The 16,760-nt window shown below is 36.7% G+C and overlaps 1 protein-coding gene across 2 annotated transcripts in view; it reads left to right on the forward strand.

Annotated features, from left to right (window-relative positions):
• Positions 1–16,760, forward strand: part of superdeath (Suppressor of ER stress-induced death) — an 87,312-nt gene that overhangs the window by 53,176 nt on the left and 17,376 nt on the right. For both annotated transcript variants that reach the window (XM_089632328.1, XM_089632329.1), the window contains 4 exons: positions 7,315–8,021; positions 10,949–11,107; positions 13,673–13,966; positions 15,112–15,295. In XM_089632328.1, coding sequence (XP_089488454.1) covers positions 7,315–8,021; positions 10,949–11,107; positions 13,673–13,966; positions 15,112–15,295 — 1,344 coding nt within the window. The remainder of the gene's footprint in view (positions 1–7,314; positions 8,022–10,948; positions 11,108–13,672; positions 13,967–15,111; positions 15,296–16,760) is intronic.

The raw sequence follows: 16,760 nt of genomic DNA on the forward strand, positions 1-16,760 counted from the left end.
CAGGCTAATAATTACTGTTCATAATTAATTTTGTTTAAACCATCATTTTAATAAAACTTATGTACGTGTTTCACAACAAGACGTTCCTTCATTAGGATACGAAGCACTCGTTTTAGAGTGAATTTACAATCTTTGATTTTTATCATCACTATGCGGATTCTCTACCTAAAGCCAGACGAAGTAATGATGTAGACTCTTGCTCTCTTTGTTATTATTTTTTATATGAAGGTTTTTTTCAATTCTTGATTTGTTAATGTGTATTGTAAAAAACAATGATTCCAGTAACATTTTAACACATGCATACTTAATCTTGAGCTAACAAGGATGTTCTTCAATATGTTTTGATCTTCGCAAAGTTGATCAAATCTTACTTAACCCTAAAAAGATAATCTACGTCCGCGTCACGTAGACGTATTTCAATATTGAAGTATCTTTTTTAATTACAACACGTGGCATCTCGTCTGCCTCGGTCGATTCAGTCGTCTGCCGGAGCTAACGTGCGACAGCTGTGTTGCAACTGTAAGTATTTTAGATACCCATATGGCTATTATGTACGTCCGCGAGACGTATGCTTATCTTTTCTGAAACTTTTGCGAGACACGTATTTTGTGTAATAAATGTGTTTTATAATATGAGTTTGTTATTTTAGTAGTAAATAAAGAATATATTTTTTTAATGATAAAAACTAATATTTATAAGACAAGGTTTTATGCATAGCACAAAGGATAACAAATTATTAAAAGCAATAATTAGTCGCCCGAAATATCAAAACAAATTAAAAATATCTTCCGAGTAAAAATAAATGCCGCCGACGGGAATTGAACCTTTACCTTCTGATGTCCGGGCAGGTGCTCTGGACCACTGAGCTACGTCGGCTTATTTCCAACACGCCAAATAATTCAATATGCACTATTACTTCAATCAACAATTACTGCTTATTATATTATAGACTGATAAGCATTTAGTCATAGTGAAAAGTGCCAAAAAGTAACAAAAAAGACTAATTATTTTATAAAATGGTCCTATTATAGAATTAAAGGAGTTTTTTATGTTTGGAGGTAATTTTTTTTGATTAATAAATGTAATTACAACATAAAGGTTAAATTTATTAAAATAATACATAAAATATAAAAAGTAAAACATACTAAAAAGTACATATATATTTCACATTATATATACTAATGTCATTGCATACGTCCTGAGACGTATGATTATCTTAAGCGCCATTCAGTACATGATTATCTTTCTAAGGTTAAAAGATGTTTTCTCCTGCAATATAAACTCTTCTGACAGACTATAAATTAAATTATCATTTCATCTCCAAAGACGGGAAGTTCTATTCACCCACGACTATGAATCATTTTCACTTTTTTGCAGTCATCACGTCTTTGTAACGAGCAGTTCTTATAATTGCAAAAGCGAAGAGTGACTTCCTCAAGCTTAATTCCATTTCCAACCGTCTTGGCTCTCTTATCTTCTTTACCACATCCCTTCCACAATTGAAGTCAATTAATAAGTTTAATTAAAATTAAGAAGTCAATAAACTTTAACACTTTGATATTGCGTGCTTTCTATAATTCGCTGGTAAGGATGGAAGAAAAGCATTCAATTAATTTTTATTGATAGAATCCGGTTGGTCGTACAGGTTTATTCAAGCAGGTACCGTACAGAGTCCTACTGATGTGGCTTACGTATTATTTAATTTCCTTCCAAGATTTTTGATTGAAATTAAAACAAATCAATATATTTTCAAGCTTCTTTATTTTATTATTTCTGATGTGAATGTCGCAAGAGTCCCAACTGCTCCCAACCATCTGGAATCAGTGAGACTAAGGCATCTCCAATTGGGGTATGTTGTGAGACTGAAAGTTTGGGGGGGTGGAAAAGGAGATGGTGAAGAGGAAGGTGGTGGAGTACTTGGCTATTCAGATCTGGTAACAAACATGGCTGAACCCATTTCTAGAAATGTTTCAATTCTGAATGAGGGTCTTACATTAGGTAAATGCTGAAAGTATCTTCCAATATGGAACGTGCCTCAAGTACACTACATATTATTTTTAATGTAATAAATTGTGAAATAACACAAATTCATTAAATAAAATTTACTTGAGCACGCCGGGATTTGAACCCGCAACCTTAAGCGGCCGCTACACTACTCGCTTCGACGCTTCGACGAAGTCCTCGACGAAGTTAGCCGAAGTTCGAAGTGCGTGCCCACACACTCGTGCAACTTCGCGAGTAGCTCAGTCTCTCGGAGTCCGTGCACTAGGCAACATGGACGTTCAAGTGGCAGCTGCCGTCGCAATGTGCACTCTCGCTTATTATAACTACGTGCAAATTCATCACAAGAAAATAAAAAAAACAGCGAAAAAAAAGAAGATGATGGATGATTGCAATGCACAGGAACAGAACTAGGTTAGTGGAATAAACAAAGTAAGTACTTACAATGAATTTTTAAATTACTTATTTATTTTAATCATTCAATTATATTTTTGCAGACATACTATGGCGCAACAATTCCTTGAACTCACTCAAGAACGATCTGGGGAATTCGAAAATTTTCACCGAATGTCATTGCGTGATTTTAATCTTCTACTTTCCAAAGTAGAACCTATTATCTCCAAAAAGATACGCATTTAAGAGAAGCCATACCTGCTAAAATTCGTTTAGCAATTACTTTAAGATCTTTAGCAACTGGTGACAGTTATAGAAGCCTACACATTTTATTTAAAATTTCAAGCCAGTTAATTTCAAAAATTGTGGTCGATGTCTGCAAAGCTCTTAACGAGGTTCTCAAGGAGGAAATAAAGGTAACAGTTTAAATTTTAGTATACACATTTATTGAAAATTAAAATAATATTGTAATCCACATGTATTGATTTACAGTAGGCGCCACAGTAAGCTACCCCTCTCTCAACTTTAATCTTTGGTAATAAGAAATATACAACGTACGTGGCGTACATGAAAGTAATGAATGTTTATAACTGTGCTTATTAATAAATAAATTACTTACCGTACTCATTGTTGTTTTACATTTGTACACCTGTCCCAAAAAGCTATCCATATAGTCAAACGCAAACCATACTGGACGATAAACATCGTCCACGCCGGCACCAGATTTGATTGAGGCTTCTCTCTTTCTATGGTAGCCCCGGTAAGTCGCGATGAGCGATTCCTTTTTTTTTTCAATTCTCCCACCGAAATATGTAAAATATCTTGAATGCGCATCCAAGCATCATTAATTTTGTTTTTATCTTTATTTTTTGTTTTTACATTGTTTTTGTTTTTATCTTTATTGAAAGAAGGGTAAATGCAGGTAATTCCGTTAATGGAGGACTGAACGCCGTCGGCGCTAACAAAAAATTGCCCAAAGAAGCGAAGTTAGCAGTCCACAACGGAGTGCTGGTACCTACCTTGATGTATGGAAGTGAGGCATGGAACTGGCAAAGAAAGGATGAAAGTAGATTAAATGCTGTTGAAATGAGATCCCTGAGGCGTATAATAATAATAATAATAATTGGATAATTTGTAAAGCGCCGTTTTTGTGAAAAATCACCTCAAGGGCGTATGTGTGGTAAAACCATGTTTGATCGTGTGAGGAATGTGGAGATCCGCAAAGAGTGCAAGGCTGATGTAAGCGTAATGAGTAAGATTAAGAAAGGGACGCTTAGATGGTTTGTGCATGTAGAGCGAATGAGCGAAGATAGGAGTGTAAGGAGGATATATGATGCAAATGTGAATGGTAGCAGAAGTCGGGGACGCCCGAGGAAGACATGGCACGATCAAGTGAATCAGATACTCGAGTCGGGCCATGTCAAGAGTCAGAATAATAGAAGAGTATGTATGAGACGATGTATGAATGTGAATGAGGCAAGGAGTGTGTGCCAAGACCGAGTTGTTTGGCGGTCCGTCCTCTCTGCCTACCCCTGCGGGGAAACGGCGTGATGGTTAGTTAGTTATCTTTATGGTCCCTTTCAATTGGGTCCCAAATAACCGCCTCGGATTGGAGTGTTTCTAGGAACAAAAAAATTAGGTCCTGTGACCACAGTGTAGAAGCCATATTTTATTACGTATAGTCACTATGACTCTGCGCACGCACAACCACCAAACACGACGTCTCGAAGCGAACTGAAGTGAACTAGGAGTGAGCGTTATTTAACGTAACTAGATACAATAACTAGTTTCGTCGATGTAACGGAAATAACTAGTCTCGATAAAATTACAAGTAGTTATTTTTGTAAATGCGTTATTTGGTGTTGGGTGTGATGTAAAGTAGTTTCGGCCGTTTCGCATGCGACCGCGTTTCAGTAACGCCGCGTTTCGTAACGTAACGCGGTAGTCGGCGCCGTCGGCGGGACGGATTGTTATTTGTTATGCATATGTGAGACTAGTTTCGGTCGTTTCGCATGCGACCGCGTATTTCCAATCTCTGCCGCGTTTCAGTAACGCCGCGTTTCGTAATGTAACGCGGTAGTCGGCGGTATTGTTATGTTATGCATATATAAATCACCATTAGTCCTCGTTTCAGTCGCCTACGCGTTTCGTTGCTCTATCTATAACACTTGTACACATTTTAATATTGACAGTTATTTTGAAATATTATTATGTTATTTTTGCTTATAAATGTATCTTATGTAATAAATAAATAAAAAATAAATCTGTTTGTATGAGGGTGACGACCGTAATTATAGAAGGGTAAGCAGAGAGGATAGACCGCTTTTATTACCTCCAATGTTTTGTTTTACATTGAAAATAATTAAATAATTTTAGCGCGACTGAAACGTGAAAGGGATTGGAAATACACCTCCCGGGCAGCCGAGCGAATACCGCACAAGAGTCCCAACTGCTCCCGTCTGGAGCCAGTGCGAAACAATTTATTTTTGGGGTATACCATGTAGCGCTACCCCCTTCTTTAGCCAACGTTTCGGACAGCGTTACAGTGTCCATCATCATACCGCACAAGAGTCCCAAAAGCTCCCGTCTGGAGCCAGTGCGACTATGGCACCCCCAATTGAGGTATGTTGTGAGTTGTGAGGCTGAAGGTAGTAGGGAGGGGAAGGAGATGGGGTAGATGATAGATATCAGTGAAAACGATGAAAAGGTGTAAATAAACAGTAAATATAACGTGCAAATAAACTGTAAATATCAATAACCATTGTATATTATTCGTGATTAGTCGGAACTAATTAATTAATTAGTCCGACTCGGGAGACACGCCAAACGCGGGGCCAACACATGTACATGGTTGACATTTGTCACGCGAGGACGGGTAAGTGAATGAAAATAACTAGTTACAAAAATAACCGTTTTGAAACAGGTTACGCCGACCAAGAAACTTGTTTCGTTACGTTTCTTGAAAATGACGTTACGACCCACGTCTAAAGTGAACCGAGTAGTGTGGGCAGACACTTCGTGTTCGAACTCCGGGACGCTTCGAGTCCTTTGACTCGGGCGCATTTACCGACAACAATCGGAAGTCGGGCGAAGCGAAGCGAAGATGCCCGAAGCGAAGCGAAGATCGTGCCCACACTATCGTATTAGGTCAACTTCGATCAACTTCGCGAGTAGTGTAGCTGGGCTATTAGAATTGCTAGTCGAGAGCATTACCCCTCGACTAAGGAGGCCGTATTTCCGCTTTGCAATAAAATCCAATTAAATGAAATATTTCCGAACGTATCCGAAAACTGTTTTTGAAAGGTGATGAAATACGCTTTCAAATTTGATTATTAGAAATAAATATATATTTTTTGAAATATTAAAATATTGAATGTATAAATAAAAAAATAATAAAAGGGCACACTTTACGTTTTTTATAAATAAAATTATAAAAACTCACTTATTTTATTAGACAAATGTTGATATTGGAATCTTTGGTTTCATAAAAGTGCACATTATACTTCTTGCGTGGTTAACATCTAGATTTGAATATAAAGTATTTAGTATTTCCTCTTTCAAACATCGTTTACATAATATTTCTCACCATGACAGTATGTGAGACACCATGTGAGACCTTATGTTTCCCAAAAGCGAACAAATTAGCCTGATGGATTAAATTCATCTATTTGAATTTAGAATATGTTTTCTTGATTGAATGAATAAATTTATTTATTATTGAAATGTAATGTTGGAAGTGGAGAAACCTACTTCCCGATATCCGATCGAGCTGAAACTCGGCAGATGTACCAGTTGTCGATGACAATGACAATGTTTTAATTCTTTCTGTCAATTTTTGGTGGTAGACGGGCACACGCATACGCATTTTCTGAAATTGGATAACACTAAATTTAAAATCTACAGCAGTTAATGTTCGAAATAAATGTCGGTACTATCCAAATAGGTTTTGGCTAAGGTGGTAGCGGTGTTGATTCCGGTCCTTGTGAAGGAAGGTTCAATCCTCAATTTTTAAATTATTTTTTAAGTTTTAAAAGACATCTTAAAAGTTCACATCAGTTTAAGATCCAATCTCTGGGGAGGAAGGTACAATTCTCGGTCAATACAAAAAATAAATGAAATTGGCTACTTAACTAGCTTACCCAAAAGATAGCGAACTATGTTGAAATTGAGAATATATGCATTATGTTAAAAAAAACTAAAATAATTGTTTAATTGAAAAAAAAAAGTTTTTATTTTTTTATTTTGAAATATCTCATGGCCATGCATTTATTAACAGTAAGGTATAGCTAGTTATCGCTACACCACTCTAATAATTTTAACGAGTTTGCTGAGAGAGTATAACAGTCGTCTCTGCTTCGAATTACTTTTAAAAGTTTCAGATCATCTGCGAACATAAGAACTTCGACGTCTTTAAAAATGTTACAAATTTCGTTCACAAAAAAAAAAGAAGTTCGTTGTGAGAACCTTGCGGTACACCACTAGATGCAAAAAAATCATATGATGATACCCCATTTAGTTAAACACTAAGGACCGGTTGTTTCACAGAATTTGAACAAATCATCAAATTTTAAAGTTGATTTTCAAGTTCTGTGAAAGTTCTATTCAAGTTCTGTTATGATTTCAGTATTGTAAAATAACTGGCTAATAATTATATAATAAGAGAACACTTGAAAATCAACTTTGATTAATTGTTCAAATTCTGTGAAACAACACGTCTTAAGCTTTCTGTTAGGAAGAAAACTTATAGGCTAATGCAACATATTTCGACCAACTCCAGCTTTTCTAAAAGAAAACAAATGCTTATTAAACATTTTAAAAAAGTTATTTCCAATGGTTACAGACCAAGTATGGTGCTTGTGGGCAGTGAATAACTTAACTTTATATGTTTCTGAAAAAATAAAGGAGTTTTTTTACTTTCAGGTTCCTGTGATGACACAGACTAGAGAATCTCTCGGCATCATGGACGGCGGTCCTCCCTCCATCACATTTTCCACAAAGTCCAAAAAAGGCCACTACGTATCCAAAGGGTTCGCCTTCCTTCTAGTCACGATATACGTCACCTCAATAGTGGCCACCGGCTTTCTAGTTTACAACTTCGCCACGTGTCCACAGATCGACATCCCGACACAAGTATCCCGATATATGTGCAACCAAACTTACGACGAAGTTACAACCAAAGTTACGACAGTTAAAGACGATAGTGTTAATATAAACAAAGTCTTAAATGATACAAAGTCTAAAGTAAACGTTAGATTACCAAGAAATGTTAATCCGATCAAATATGACGTTAAGCTGATCCCTTTTATTTTTGAAGGAAATTTCACGTTTCATGGTGAAGTAAGAATACTCATTGAGGCGCTTGAAGATACAAAAAATATAACATTGCACGCGGCTGATCTGGGTTTCATTTCTTCAGAAGTCAATTCTCTGAATGGAAGTCTTGAGGTTGGTAAAATTGAAGTCATTGGCTATGCGAATGACAGCGAAAAGGAGTTTTATATAATCAACTTAAAGGATCAGTTGAAGAAAGGGGAGCAGTATGTGGTATTGATGAAGTACACGGGTATCCTTAATGACGATCTTCACGGTTTCTACAGGAGCTCATATAAAGTGGGAAAATCTCGAAGGTAAGTGATCTTAATAAATTACTAAATTGTTAACTTAAAAAGACAAGTTCAAAAAGTTCGAATTCATATCGGACTATGCAACTGTTATTGATCAGTGTTAAAATAACATTTATAAAATATCATCACTGGACTATGACGGCCGGCATAGTCCAGTGGTAACGCATTGGACTGCCATTCCGAAGGTCGCGGGTTCGAACCCGGCGTGCGCAAAATAAATTTTATTTGATTAATTTGTGTTATTTCACAATTAATTAATTAAAATTAAAATAATATATAGTATATTTGCGGCACGTTCCAGAGTGGAAGATACTACCAGTATCGCCCTGGTGTAAGACCACCATTCAGAATTGAAACGTTGCTTCAAATGGCTTTAGCCGTGTTTAGTGACTAGATCTGAATAGCCAGGTACTTCCCCACCTTCCTCTTTCCTTTCCCCACTTACCTTCAGCCTCACAACATCCCCCAATTGGGGATGCCATAGTCTCACTGGCTCCAGACGGGAGCAGTTGGGACTCTTGTGAGGTATTCACTATAAAAATAAAAATAAAATCAATACTGTCATTCACTTAAAAAATTAAAATAAACCATATTTGGACATTCGGGACAGGTGAAAAAAATCTGTATCGAAACTTTATTTGAAATATGATTTATGTATTGAGCTGTACTGTGTAATATCCATAATATTAAATAAATCTTTCGCAATTCAATAAGCTTGTAAAAGGTTTATACATGGAGGTAAAGAAAATAAGGAAATAAACGTCATTTTAAGTCTATTATTATCTACTTCAGACGGACATCTCTAAAAAACAAATGGTCAGGACTGATGAAAATAAAATTATATTATGTCAAGACCAACAAAACCCCTCATTAACTTCCCAGTCTGAAGGTTGTATGAGCTCTGCAGCTTATTGGTCCTCACTACAAAGGGGCTCGCACCACAAATTGTTTAAACCTTAGTTGTGAAGATGTTATGAATTGTAAGTAGTTTCATCATTATGAAGTGTAGGCGCAAAGCGACTATAAGCTATTTCCAAGTTAAGTTGTACAATTACTATAATTTCTTATCAAGTCGCAACAGTTCGTGCAGTAGCGGATTAGGATCAGTCAGAATAAAAATCAGATTTAAATATCCCTCGCGGATATTCAAATGATTAAGCGCTCCTCGCAATGCGAACTGGACCAATTTACAAAAATAAAAATCGATCGGAATCAAAATATCGAAAAATCGGAACGTTCATTGTGTTTTGGAGTAGCCATGTCTTCTGCGACACTGTTTGCACAAACATTAAACCAAGCATTGCTTCGGCATACAAAAAATGTGTACAGCCAGGCACTCATTTTGCATGTTTGCGCAAACGTTTGGTCGTAGGGACACGGCTCAACGTGTTCTTAATATTTTAGGATAATTAAAATTACAGCTTTTTTGGTTTCACTTTTTAAAATAGTAGATTGGGTATAGGTAGGTACATATTTTTACTTTTGGTTACTAAATATTTATTTTTGTCGATTTGGTTACTATTTAGTGTATTTACACGCAAAAATCGAAAAAATTTCGCGAGTGTGTTTGGAAATGATGTGTGTGTGTTTTTTTTTAATATCCTAAATCAAAACCATTGGCCTCTTGATAAAATTTACCGATACCGACCCTCGATAGGGCACGCACCATAGGTTCAGCCTCGGGGTTTACATATCCTAAATACAGTCCTGGCCAGTCTTGAATTAGTCATGAATTGTTGTAATTAGTGCATAACATTTTGTCGATTCATAATATATCATTTTTAACATAGATAATGTCTTTTGTTTGGTTCAAATACTAAATAGGGGAAAATTTTGTTTTATGCGTCATTAAACTCAGTTTCAACGTATTTCTTATTCAGCATTTCCCTGTCTAATGCAGACTGCGTTTTAACAGGACATAGCAGAAGGTTGTTATTTATTCACTTTAATTGGGTAGCTACCGTTGCAAAGGTAAACTATATTGCTGTCATCATCATTACGGCACTCCATTGTGGTCGGTAAATAATAAAACCATTCATTAGGCTAGCTCGATGCATTTGAATAAACGAACGACCTTGGATTCAATACAATTTCTACGAAATTCAACACGATTTCTAAGGAAGTCAATGCGAATTCTGGAAAGTTCTCTAAGCGAGAATTCCAGAGAATTCTTCTGATTATGGATGAGAGATCTGGAGAATACCCTTTCGTTCCTTTAGTTACAAACTTATCAGTTTGGTAATACCTTAATAGTGTTAAGGGTACGTCAAGCGAAAAAATAATTATATATCTTTTAAATTTTTTATTTGAGAAATAAAGTTATTACATATTATAGAATCGTATTTACATTTGGTTTTTACTTATTTAGAGATTTGAAACTACTCTTCCATAGAAGCGTTAGCTTGTGTTTGTGAAATGAAACTAAACTGCGCTATATAAATGCCATGTTACTATATTATTATTATTTTGGCAACAAATGCGTTTTCCCACCAAATGCGTGACGGGCCGGATCAGGGGACACCGGCTTGGGGAGACTCTGTCCTCTCCAGTTTTCTCGACTCCATCGCAGTGGGAGGGATGCATTCATATATCACACCTGGACACATACTGACCCCCAGATTCCTACCCAAACCACCCTTTAAACATTTTTCCTTTTCAGAACTTCTTCTACTTCCTTCCCTTAAAATGACCCTTTGCTCAGCATCCACAAAGAAAGCATAGGCCCCGATGGAAATTATTTTCCTCAGCGCTTCGTGTTTAAAAAAAACCATTGTAAAAAAATATTCTAAAAATTATTATTTATCCCGTTCAAAACTTATCTTTCATCACTGTTTAGGTAAAGGTATTTGACCGAACCAAATATTTTCTTGTCTAAACTCTTCTTATTTATGTGACTGTTTTAATAATTTTGATTTCGTTCGTAATTCCAGATGGTTGGCCACCACCCAATTCCAGCCAACAGACGCCCGCAGAGCCTTCCCCTGTTTTGATGAGCCAGCACTGAAGGCCAGATTCACAATTTCCATCGCTCACCCCAAGAATATGTCCGCCATTTCCAACATGAACTCTGTGGGACAAACTGCTCTTGTGTGAGTAAAAATTTCTTGAATCTTTTGTTTTAACTTGACTTCATTTGACTCTAACTTCATTTTCTCTTGTTTTTTATGTTGCTTTACCCACTTTTTTTCTTCATTATTTTTTTGTAATATTCTTTTTGATAACCCTCAACCTGGCCAGTGATGGCTTAGAAAAATTGAACATATAAACTTGGAACACATCACTCATATTCAACATGCTATCACTTTAAAACTTGAGTAGATAGTAAAAAAAACCTTGTACGCACTACCAACTAGAACGACTTGATCGAAAAATCTTTTTTATTACAATAATATTATCAGGACTGAGTCACACACTTGTGCCTAGATTAGATGCAGTTGGCAATAATTTCACGGAAATTGTAGATGTGTTCAACTGCACGGAGTATAGTTACAAGAAGACTATAGTAACATATCTCAATAATACTAATAACTAAGCTAAGCATATATACTATTCTTCTGTATTGAATTTCTAACTTTTATCTCTGGATTACTGTTGTACTAAACTATTGTGTATTTCAAATGTTTGTAAAAGACCGTAGGGGCGTAGAATATAGATATATGTATAGGTATATAAAAATAAATTTACACTGAGCGTTGAAAGTTGTATTGAAGCACACGCCGATTGGCGGGTGCAGAGTTTTTTGGAGACATTTGAACTCCGCCAAATGGCGGAGTTGGCAGTGCACCTGTTAATAAAGTAAAATCTAAAATCATTTATGATCTAAGCCGTAAACTGTGGTATCTCCGACTCACACGTAAAAATAAGAATTTATTTTGTTTCTTGATGTTCTTTTTTGTTTTCATCAGTGTGAAAAGTTGTCTTACGCAGATGACAAAAATCGTGACACAAACATTTCACCATAAACTCGTAGATTGCAGAAAGGATCAACTGAAGACTGAACTAATGCAAACAGTTTGCATTGTTTGCATCAGTTTTGTTGCCACTATGTTAGGTTTTTTCTTCTTTATCAGATATGATCTAGCTTTAGACAATTCAGTATTAAATAAAAGTAGTATTGTTATTATACACATACACAAACATTCACAAAAAACTGATCACAGCCTGGATCAAAAAACAAGATATCCATTTTATACAAAACATTATAACACCAAACCAAACATAATCATTGATGAATGTGTATGTATCTATGTATGCATGTGTTTACTATATGTGTGTATGCATGCATATATATATATATGTATGTATACATGGGTGTATATATATATATGTGCGTATAATTTTTTTTTTTCCTTTTTCCTAATAACAATGTACAATAACCATTTAAAAAAAATAATAATTTAAAATCTCAACTTACACTTATATAAGAAAATTTAACCAATACACATAAATACATGTACCATTAAATCAAAACCACGCAAACACCTCAGCACAGGTTCTCCTAGTGAGGTGTTCACGAAACATATAACATTACCCACCACAGTGTCACCTACTCAAACCTACCTCACACCCAGCATAAAACACCAAATTAACAACAGTTCTAAATTTATGTATTATATACAAATGTAAATATTTGGTAGACACTGTAATGTATGAATAGAAATAAATAAAATAAATAAATATTTTATTTCAAATGCGCAAGAATTTGGCCATTCTATATTTCTATTTTTTCTGCATTTTAGTAATTCCGCACACGGAAGATATATATTTACATTTACTACACACAGAAGGCGCTGAGGAAAACAATTTCTCTCAGAGCCTGTGTAATCTATATATATCTATGTGCCTTCCATTGTAATACCGGTCAAACAAGGACAGAATACCTACATGACGCCTGTGTTTTACAGATTGAAATCAGCTTGTTAATATAGCAATAATATATTAATATTTGTCAAACGGACCGCCCGTTTCTGCATGGAGTCGAGGATTTTTCAGGTATGTTGGGGCTCCAGACCAGAGATGGCTACCAAATTCAACAGTGGGGCGCACTTGCACTTTGTACAAGGTCATCAGTTGTGTAGTATTGTGGAATATGTTGAAGATGCATCTATGTATCCACAGTAAGCTTGTTATATTCGTATAGTGTTTGTTGGTACCCTGAGGAAATTTTCGGAAAGAGAGTCTTTAACATTAAAATTAATGACTTTTTCGCTGTCATCCAAGAGAAGGTTTTTTATCCTTATCTAAAGACGTTAGAACATAAGGTTGAGGACAATTCCTTATGATTAAGTAGAACTGGATCGGCCCTCAGGTTTCATAATCTTCGTATTCTCACAACATTTGTTGTAGGTCTTCAACATATTGTACAAATGACGTGAGTGGTATTCAACAACGTTTTTATTCTATTTCTTCACTCTAGCGTATCAATAAGTATCATGAATAGTTAAATAAACCATTTGGTTATTTTTAAAACATTCAGATAATGGAGTAATTGATTATAAATGAAGATAATCGTATTTTGTCATCACTGAAAGTAACTGTTATCGGTTTGCATAAATACAAAAGACCCAGTTAGTCGAAAAAATTGGCAATCGTACCATGTGATAGAATTTTGATTTGGGTGCTGTTTAAATGTATTGAATTTATTTTCTTTCCAGAGAGGGGCTTCCTGACTATGTTTGGGAGCATTTCGCCGAGTCAGTTCCGATGTCAACTTACCTCGTTGCATTTGTCGTGTCTGATTTTGCCCACAAATCCGACGGTAACTTCTCCGTCTGGGCAAGAGAAGGAGCCATAGTCAGTGCGGAGTACACCCTAGAAATTGGTCCAAAGATCTTGGACTATTTCGCGAAGTTTTACCAGATAAAATACCCGCTGCCAAAGATGGACATGGTTGCACTGCCCGACTTCAACGCTGGTGCTATGGAGAATTGGGGATTGGTGACGTTTAGGTTCGTATTTTTTTTTTTTTTTTTTTATGTTCTTTATTCAGTAAAGTTTATACATTACAGTAAACGGGTAAATTTTTGGCCACCACACTTTGATATTGTTCGAAACAGAAGTGAGAATCTAAAATTGGGCCCTATTTTATGTTTTATTCGGATATCTTAGGAGGCCAATGTTCCTGAACGGAAATCTTTCTGCGTATAATGGTTTTTGCTGCAACGGGGATGTACATACTGCCTTTGAGAGAGCTTCAAGGGGAATGCACTCATTATAAGAACAGTTTTCAAACAAACCGGAAAAGCAATAAAATCTGTTACCGCCGACCTCACAGAAAGAAGAGTGATTGCACTTTTCTATGTGCTTTTATTTTGATATCGTTCTTCAAGAATGCTAAAGCATAAATGCCATCGACTCAAAATGTTGAAAAAGAGAAGGCTAATTCCAATGTTAAATTTTGTGAAACAAATATCGTTTATTACATATTTAAAAAAATCAGACTAAGGAAATCTGCAAAATTGAAAGGGGTTTTATTAAATATCTCTGAGAATGTTTGATGGCAAATAGGGTTTTTGTTATTTCAGGACAACCAAATAATATGCAAAAAAGATTTGGCCTGACACATCAAGGTCACTATGAGCACAGTCGGGGGTTGATTTGAGAGTATGCTTTTTAAAAAAGAAAGAGAAATGGTATTTAATGAAATAGTCAGAATTGATGAAATCGCTGTTTCAAAGAAATCACTCACTGAACTGAGGCTATTGGCTCGTATATTTTGATGAATATTATGCCTGTATCAATATTCACCCCAATGCAGACCCCATACTTGATGGTGTTGTGGCACAATAAAGTCAAGTGCTTGACTCTGTCAGTGTAAAGACAGACTCTTGACAGATGTATTATAGTTGTATAAAAACCCATGTTTTAGTTTGATCGTCCTCTCACATCTCAGCTTGCAACTAGTACCTACATATCCTTAATCTACTAACGAAGTAATCAATTTCGGAGTATCATCGACATGAATAATCTCAGAACCTTATACTTATAGTGGTACAGCCTACCTACCACCATTTAAAAACAGTAAAACAATCGTTAAAGTAAAGTTACAGTCGTAGTATTTGGCTAATAATTCCTGACTATCATTTTCATCTAGGGAAACTGCAATGCTCTACGACGAAAATATCTCCGCGAAGATCAACAAGCCAAGAGTGGCCACGGTGGTAGCCCACGAGTTGGCTCACCAGTGGTTTGGGAATTTGGTGACTCCTTCTTGGTGGTCCGACCTCTGGCTCAACGAGGGATTTGCAAGTTACTTGGAGTACGTTGGGATCGACGCCGTAAGTAAATTTCGAATTATATATATATTTTTTGTGGTTTGTTATTTGAAGGGTTTTCACTGTCTGATCTGTTTCATCTGTCTTTCATTCATTAATTTTTTTACACTAACCTTATACAGGAGGCCTTGAGAAAAATAATTTCCCTCAGGGCCTGTCATCTTTTGGGATTATCTGGGGAGAGTCTTATATAAGGAAAGGAAGGATAGTAAGTTCTGGGAAGGTAAAAGGTATGAGGATTGGGTAGGAATTTAGGGATCAGTGTGTCCAGGAGTGACGAACATATTCCTCCTACTGCGGCGCAAGGCGCTGGGTAGAGAGGCCAGTTGCAGAAGTCAAAGGGTATCCCCAAACCAGTCCATCGGGGTCTGGCACGCCACGCAGTGGTTGGCAGGCGCATCCTGAACACACCTCACCCAATGAAACCAGGCACCTCTGCTAAATCACGAAACGTAACGAACCACTTGGGGGACCTATGGCAGAGATATTGGTAATAGTTCTAATTATTAGTTCCCGGGGTATAATATTATTATCTACCTTTTCTACCGTTTTGTTTATGCCGATTTCATTAACTTTAACTTATTTTTTTACCTGAGTCTGAACCTATTGTACGTGCATCTTAGCAAGAGTCCCCGTCCCAGCATTTTGCTCTGGATCGAAAATAATAATAATAAAATATATGGAATCCATATACGTACATAATTTACCATTAGCGCTAACAAAAACTAAGAGTTACAAAAAATATGAACTTATTATTATTATTTTTTTTTTTTTTTATAGTCGGAGGCGGTTTACTTACGTTCCCCGCGAGCACTTAGGCCATAGGCCCATTGTACTATCTCCCATTTTACCTCATTCCCTTGCCAGTAACCCGGTCCCTTTTATGAAGTTCACCAGGGCTGTCATTGGATATGTGGCGATGTCTTCTGGTTCCACACTGTGTCTTCCCAGGTATCTGAGCCTTATTCCCAGCAGAGCGGGGCATTGGCACCATAGGTGAATTGGAGTCTCTTCCTCCTCTTCACATTTCCTACAGATGTTGGTGTTTTCCACTCCCAACAGTTGCATGTGTCTCCTGAGATGGCAGTGTCCCGTTAATAGTCCTACCAGTTCCCTCAGTGAGTTTCTGTCCATATCGAGTAGTTGCCTGGTTCGGTTAGGGTCCGGTCCGTTTATGAGTACTTTAGATTGCCTCATTCCGGGTGCCTTCTTCCATTCCTTCCAGTGTTGGGATTTGATCCACCTCTTGATATGTAGTTTGGTGTGGCAAGCTGCTACTCCTACGGCCGGCTCAGATCCCACAAGTGGTGCTTTCGCCCCTTTCCTTGCTAGTTCGTCAGCCCGCTCGTTGCCCTCAATACCTTTATGTCCCGGTACCCAGAGCAGGGTTACTTTATTGATGGTCGCCAGTTCTATTAGGATAGTCCTGCATTCCATCACCAGTCTGGAGTCGCATCGGTTACTTTCC

The sequence above is a fragment of the Hesperophylax consimilis genome, chromosome 6 (genome assembly GCF_061612785.1).
Source record: "Hesperophylax consimilis isolate HC1 chromosome 6, BYU_Hcon_1.0, whole genome shotgun sequence".
Lineage (NCBI taxonomy): Eukaryota > Metazoa > Arthropoda > Insecta > Trichoptera > Limnephilidae > Hesperophylax > Hesperophylax consimilis.